Source organism: Stegodyphus dumicola, chromosome 9, assembly GCF_044657685.1.
Source record: "Stegodyphus dumicola isolate Sdum_Otavi_A_Nest chromosome 9, ASM4465768v1".
Lineage (NCBI taxonomy): Eukaryota > Metazoa > Arthropoda > Arachnida > Araneae > Eresidae > Stegodyphus > Stegodyphus dumicola.
In genome coordinates this window covers 154,250,589-154,258,548 of record NC_140776.1, presented here as the reverse complement: position 1 = coordinate 154,258,548, position 7,960 = coordinate 154,250,589, and the positions used below count along the sequence as shown (strand labels likewise).

General features: G+C 34.9%; 1 protein-coding gene across 1 annotated transcript; it reads right to left on the bottom strand.

The window, feature by feature from the left end:
* Positions 1 to 803: 803 nt before the first annotated feature.
* LOC146995517 (uncharacterized protein F54H12.2-like) lies at positions 804 to 2,111 on the bottom strand. Its single transcript, XM_085823135.1, has one exon. The coding sequence runs from the start codon at positions 2,109 to 2,111 to the stop codon at positions 804 to 806; it is 1,308 nt and encodes a 435-aa protein (XP_085679261.1).
* Between the last annotated feature and the right edge of the window lie 5,849 nt (positions 2,112 to 7,960).

The window sequence follows — 7,960 nt, the reverse complement described above, 5'->3', positions numbered from 1 at the left end:
TATCATTCCCACATTCACTCATCAAATCGTCTATGATTAATAATGTGTTGGAACCTAAATATTCTTGATATTTAATTGGTAAACCTTCGACAAAAGTAACATTCGGTATATCATTATACAGTGGTTGGTAAATTCCATAACACCATACTACTTTATCGGGAATCGTTGAAAACATTTCCTCTTTATACTTTAACAGTTCTCGTACAAAATAGGTTTTCCCACATCCAGTGGGTCCCGAAATCACCATTGTGAAAGGATGTTGTAGCTTTGGAAATTCCATATTAAATGAGACAAGACACATAATGTATAAAGTTTAAATGTATTTATTGATAGAAAGAAGATCTTACATGAAATTTCTTGATTACAAAATTATGTAATTTAATATCATTAGATATATGTTGAGGTATGAAAGATAACAATATATCATTGAGAGATTGTCCACGACATTTACAATGTAAATAGTATATGCAATATTGACCACATACTGCTGTTACATTAGTTTGGAGAGTCATCGAATTAAAGTCCATCTGTGGAAATCGTTCTGCATACTTGGTTATCGGTCCAGGAAAATAGGATGGGTCATGTCCATAGGAATCGAAAAATTCCAAATGCTGTGGGGATGAAATGTAAAAGGCTAACCAGTGACTACCGGATTCAGATGCACGATCTACATTAGCTATAAAGCAACTTGGATATTTCTTGATCTCAACAGGGAGTTGATCACTTGCAAAAACTCCCAGAAATGCTTTTCGTGTCTTTGCATTCTGAGAGAGTGCTCTGTTTATTTCAAGGCTGTCCATTGCTTAATTAGCAGAATCGCATAGTACATGACGAGATTTTGTTATTTCAATCACGTTTTGAAATTCTGCATAGACTAGCACCGAGAGAGTCACAGAGAGAGCTTTAGCAAATTTAATTTCTACTCGCAAATTACCTTGATGCTGTAAGTTAAAATGAGATCCATCACACATATCTGGAGTTAAATCGAAAGCATATAACACATGTCCTTTCGCAAATTCTTCTCGAGATAAATAGATGCCTTTGTCGCGATTAAATCCAGAAAATAAACTGTGGTAAGCACGCACATAATGATTAGATTCGAAATCAAGGTCCATTGGTTTACATGGAACGGGTTGTCCATCTACATAAATCGATATAAAGTTGACATGATGATGGGCAAACAGAAAGGGATTCATTGAATATTGTCCATTCATTGCAGCATTTTCTACACAAGTAATAATGACTCGCTTGGGCATCAATCCTAAAAATACATTATCTTGCATAAAAGACCAACTTCCCTTAGATACTGAATATGTTTTGCATAATACTCGATCTATAGGGTATTTAGCAGAACTTTTTTCCAACGCTTTTACATGTCCGAGAGAGACTCCAGGGTTTACTTTTACTTTTCTGATAAACAAAGAAGCATGATCCAAGATCACTTTATAATCGGCATCTTTCTCAGTAGAAACTAGACAGAAAGCAGATTTACTACGCACCATTTTAATTTTCACATCAACTAAATTTAACGTGAGTCGATTTTGTTGAAAAATGTCACAATGTAATTGTCCTATCAAATCCACACTTTGACTGTTTTTTATAAGTTCACCGCGAGCTTTTAGTCCAGCATCCGCATCTTGAGCTAAGACATCTATTTTATTAGGTGAAGTGTCTTGGAAAAATCCTTCGCAGGTGAGTAAACTTTTCTTTGCATCTTCCCCATAATTCAATAATGTTTCGATGAAGGCTCTATAGGGATAGGTATTTGTTGCAGATGAAATGTTTCTTTCATTTAAACTTACATCTACTTGCGAAAAGAGAGAATGTAAAAATAAATTTACAGGGGCAACCGGTTTTTTGTCTGTTACATTGGATCCGTCTGCCTTAACTACTTTAACTTTCACGTGTATATAAGAAGCAGCTAGATCAATATAGTCTTCACCACTGCCAGAAATATTAAATTCGATAGGTCCTCCATCTCGTATATTTGCGAGAGGGTGATATTCCACAAACTGTCCTTTTTCTATAGCTGTTTGCGTAGGAGGAATGGTAAATAAATCTAATTCAGATTTGACGCAAACGGGAGAGTCTCGATGTATATACGAAGTCATACTTTTTTTTAAGAGAAAATATCCTGTGCTTTCACCTTCTTTGATCGGTGAGAAATGGTACGCTTTTTCCTACGTTTCTGCTTTTTATTGATTCGTCCAGAACCAATCATGTTCTTCACTTTAGTAGCAGCTTTATCCGTTAATATATTTCCGGCTTCTTTCAGTCGACGCTTAGCAGCCTCTTTTACATCTTGTCCTTGTGATACATCATTTAACAAATTCAGTCCACTATGCCATACTTGTTTTCCAATTGCTTTGGCTCCTGATTTAATAAGAGGTACGGCAGCGCGAAAGAAGGATCTGAATAGACCCCCTAATCCGTATCCTCTCTGATAAAGATTACCTTGATAATAATGCAATCCATGTCCTGTTTGTTGTACATAATAATCTTCAAAAGATTTTTGACAACACTGATAAGGTACATACATTATGACAAGTATTTTGACGGAAATGAAGTTTCACGTATGACCTTCCTCGTTCAAATGGCGTAAATGCTCCCATATGCGTTCTTATATCGATTTCCAAAGTGTCTATCATTTTCCGATTCACAGGTAAATAATGAGGTCTATCAAATAGTGCACTCACCACTTCTCCATCGCTACCAGTTACTCTTACAATTCGAAGTAGAGGAGCTAAAACATCTCCTACGATTTGAGGTTCTACAATATCCGTATATATCATTAATACACGATAATGTGCACAGGGGTCGGCTGCAAAAGGACTTTCTACAACAGTTTCGGAACTATCATCTGTAGATGTAATTTCCATAGGTTCAAAACCTAACATTTGTGCTAACCCATCATGTAAAATCACTTTAGCGTTATTTTTAACTTTGATTTTCACTCGTTTTGTTACTGGGTTATAATTAAAAATTATTTTGTTTTGATGTTCTTTAATATAAATAGCTTTTAAAATATCAGGTACTGTTTCATAACATCCTGGAGGTAATCTACGACCTAACATTTCACCATCTTTCTCTAAAACAAATCCAATTAAGTTATTGTCTGCATTCACATTGTGACATGTGTGCGGATATAGCAATTCAACCAAACCAACTTCCCACATACCTTTTAATTCAATGGGAACAGGTAAACGTGTTATAAAATGTGAAATTTTATTTTCGGGGAAATAATTCATAGAGCTATCGCTCGGAAGTGTTACGTAGAAACTCATTTTCACAAATGATTCGGATACAGTATTTTCTCACACTTTATATCGACAGTAAATTAGAAGCTGGAATCCATTGATTGAATTTGTCGGGATAACCGCGATATTTTACAAAGCATTCTGTCTGTTTCTTACGCATACGTTTCTTTAAAATTTTTTCAATGCGATATTCCTCTTTCAGTCTCACTTTCTGCAACTCTTGTGCATAAAACGTTCCTTTTACTGAGTCTCCAAGTAAATCTTTAATTCTATACACGGCTGGATGTCTTTTAACACACTCTGTCACCACAAATAGTTCTTCCGTCCAATTGGTTTCATAGCCTTTTTCGAAAGTAAGCTTTAGTTTGGAAACACGTACCACATCTCCTACAGCGAATATACATTTAGAAACGTTAGAAGGATGATCTTCATACAAGGTAAACCATACATCACTCTCATTTTCTGAATTGACTTCTATGGGAGCTCACTTTATACTCGAATGAAAAGTAGCATTATAACTTTCTATTAATTTGTCCAAGACATCTACATATTTATATGTATTTCGAGTCGTAAAGTATTTCCACATTTTTGTTTTCAAAGTGCGATTAAACCTTTCCACCACGGATGCCTTAGTAGTATTGAATGTACTGAAAAGTTTAACTTGATTTCTTTTTAAAAATTTTATAAACACTTTATTTTTAAATTCGGTGCCCTGATCCGTTTGAAGTAATTTTGGTTTACGTTGGCTCATTATTTTTTGAAACGCTTTCACAATATCTTCTCCTCTCTTTTGTTTCAGAGGAATAGCCCATGCATATTTGGATAATATGTCAATACAGGTTAATATATATCGATAACCATCATTATGATCACGTAAATGTGAAACATCCACTAAATCAGCTTGCCATTGTTGATCTATAGAATACACGATTACTCTATTCGTTGGAAATTTTCGGCGAATCGGCTTGTGAAGCGTGTACGCATCTACTCCCTCTAACCATGTTTGAATCTCTTTCCTGGAAACTTTACCTCCTGCAGCACGATGTAAAGCTTCAACACCACCAAAACTTGCAACATGAGCCGGATCCTGATACGATAAATTCATATTCATAGCCTATTGAATTATTCTTCATATGGATAACGATAAGTTCCCACTGTCGTTAAGACGTAGCGTAAAATCAATAGGAATTTTATGAAATTCTGTAAAAATATAGATGGATGATAAAATAACGCATAAAACAGTGTATAAACACACCGCAACGGTGGCTTCTCCTGGAGCAGGCATAATTGCAATTGATGTGCTGATTCAAATTCCATTTTCTTATATAGGCTTTTTTACCTAAATCTGAATGTATCCCATCAGCTTAGTGGTTAAAATCTTCAAACTACTCAGCTGGTGAGATATTTTGTTTCAGGGATCAATCCTATATTTTGAATCATAGAACATTTAAAAAAAAAAGAAACTTCTAAAATAAATTATTTTCTTTTTTCGTCCCTAGAGGACGCCATGACCCCGTTGCCAATTAAAAAAAAACTAACTTTAAATGAAAAGCAGGAGGTCTACAACTCAATCAGCAATCTAAAAACACCTCAACTCCACTCGAAACCACGCCTCCTAGTGTGATGACGTTGCCTTTGGCCCAGCCTTCTGTGTGACGTCATTGGCCACGCCCACACCGCACACCGCGTGTGGGTGAACCCCCATTTTCTATCTACTTATATATATTAAATAATATATATATATATATATATATATATATATATATATATATATTGATCCATAATAATTCTACAAAAAGTAAATTTCCATCTCAGAAGCAGCAAGGCGTGCTCAAACAAATTTCCATTGTTTTCTTGTTGACGAAGTTTTTGTTTCGTGCTGATTTCATTTGCATTCATGTGCCCAAAAAAACACTTCTAACATCTAACAGCTTTTTTTTTTTTTTTTCTTCTTTTAAGGTTAACTTTTATTGCCTGCTACTCTCCTGAATCCGCTACAAGTTTTATCGCCCTAAGTTGTGGATTTTGCTTATTTTTTTATCGAATAAATTTGCAATTCCCTCGTGATCCTTTGGAATGTGATCCAGATTTCAACGCATTTTGAACAAATCCACGCAATTCCTGCTGCTCCTTTTAATGCATTAAAAATCGTTGAACCCTTTACAGCAAGGATTTTGTGGATATTCTGAATATTTCATCATTTTTCATATAATGAATTATTAATTTTCTAGAAAAACTAGTCTTTAATTTGTAGCGTCTTATCATGTTCATACCAGATATGGAATTGTTAATAAACCTTGCTAAATAAGTAGTGATTTCCAAGTGCAGTTTATAATTGTTGTGAAGTATTTTTATTTAAAACAAAAAATATGACAATAAACTTCGTCCTCCAAAACATCTTAACATAAGTTTCGAGTATCCGAATTATTTTGTGAGTTACTTTTTAATATTTTTGGAATAAATAATTTTATTGCAACGAATTTTTTGATGATATTTATTTTGTGACAAACATACAGTAAGACCCCGCTTAACGCGGGGGATACGTTCCATCGAAGTAGAGCGTAATGCGAAACAACGCTAAGCGAGGCTATCTTAACATGTAAATAATGGGGTTAGGGGAAGACGGATAAAAAATGGTTAGGCATTAAATTTAATAATACTTTTTTAAATAAAAATAAAATCAAACATTTATTTCTTACAAAAATAAAAACAATATAAACGCATATACTTTTAAAAACAAATAAAATTCTCAGTCAGATCATTCAGTCTATTCTGGGTTTCCAATTTTCTGCCTTTTTGTCAAGAAGGCATTATGATAGATTGGCTTAATGGCATATTGCGTTCAATTTCGTCGTCAATCCATATAGACAGTCGTTTTTCCATTTCCTCTATAATGTTATTTCTAGAACGGGTAATTCTAGTTGCAGAGCTTGAAGTAGTTGCAGTTGCCGATGACAGTATTTTTTCTTTATTCTTAAGAATTGTCCTTATTGTTGAAGTTGCCAAAATCAATGCAGCGCTAATTTGAGATTGACTTTCACCAGAATCTAATCTTCTAATCACTTGCATTTGAGTTTCCAGTGAAATGCTTTTTCTGGTTGCTTTCTTTTCTTGTTTTTTTATTATCACCCATGATAAAAACTAAAGATCATAATACTTGTCACTGTATTAATCGTTATAGTATTATACAAATTTAAACTTACAATAATGTCAACAAATGTTTCAAATGATAAAAATGCGTCCACCAAGCAAGAAACACAACTACACTGTTTCGGATATGTTATTTGGAAACCTAGCGCTGCGCACAATTTCGGAGAATCCCCGGATTGAAATAAAAGAGCGCTAAACCGAAACAGCGCTAAACGAAACAGCGTTAAGCGGGGTCTTACTGTATCTTTAAATGGAGAAAAAAAATAACGGGTCGAACATTGAAGCGGGAAACTTTAAATGTCCCAAAGTTCATCTTCTACTCAGCAGAGGGAGTGGAGATTTTGGATTATTATTTGATATATAATGCCATTTTTTAAACAACAAACAATGGTCCTGTGTACTGCGTGGTTCCTGTGAGAATTGTTTTATAGGAATGATGACTGTGCGTCTTTAGCCGATATTGAAATGATGAAACCTCAGATGAGTTGCATGCAAAACCATTATATAGTCTCGAAGTTACTATGAGGTGTGCATTTTTATCATCTGGCTTTAAGGAGCTATATTTTTCCAAGACGACAGAGGAAAGGTCGCAAATGTCAGTACAGGAAAGCTCGTTACAACACATTACCAGGACAGTTTTGATGCATCAGCGGCCTAAATTTCGGAAATTAATTTTTTCCACCAAGGATGGGGCCACCACTTATATTGCTCGTGTGTCCATTGGTTTTGCGTTAAAAATAGTCTTCCCGGACGGACCTGTATTGGCGACATCTTGTGACCTGCAAGATCCCAGTTTTGTCAGCATGCGATTTTGAGGATTTATGAAGAGCAAGGATGCACATTGACAGATTGCAAACTATACCAGAATTTAAAACAAATATCAGACAAAAACCTACAGGGAATTGATCTTAACTGCTTCGTCGAATGATGAAAAATTGATCTATGCAAATAAATTTCAAAAATATAAATGTGCGAAAACAAATGCGAGCCACTTTATTTTTAATTTCACACTGCTGAGGAGGACTACTGGCCGGGAATAAGCCCTTGCAGCAGTATGAGCTCAGCCCTGCAGAAGACATAACAGCATTTATTGAGTCTAATTTTTTTTTTAAAAAGTTACAGAGTCACGTCTAGATAACGGATATAAAGGACTATCTTGTCTACATATGACAGTTTTGATTGCGTAGATTAAAAAAAAAAGAAATACTTAGAAGCACAGAGCTGCATGGATGCAAAACTGGTTTGGGTAAAACACAATAAAATTCAAGACTAGCAATGGAAAGAGATAATTTTTTTTTTTTTTTTTTTTTTTGCTTGGCTACATAAAGTGGTTTTTTATATTAAATGGTGTCGTGAGAGGGCATTCAAAAGCAAAGTGATCTGTATCACTTAGTTTTCTACATCTAACAGCTGTCTGAAGTAACTAAGATGAAGAGCCGTAAGTAGCTTGCAAATGGTCCGTGTCCTGTAAAGAAGTGTGTAAGATGAGCACTACTGGTGACCAGATTCAGATCAACTTTAAGAAAGAAACGAAAGGCTGCGCGGCCTGTGGT

Bases quoted from the DNA above. Each gene is read 5' to 3' on its own strand.
- LOC146995517 (XM_085823135.1), bottom strand. From the start codon at position 2,111: ATGACTTCGTATATACATCGAGACTCTCCCGTTTGCGTCAAATCTGAA.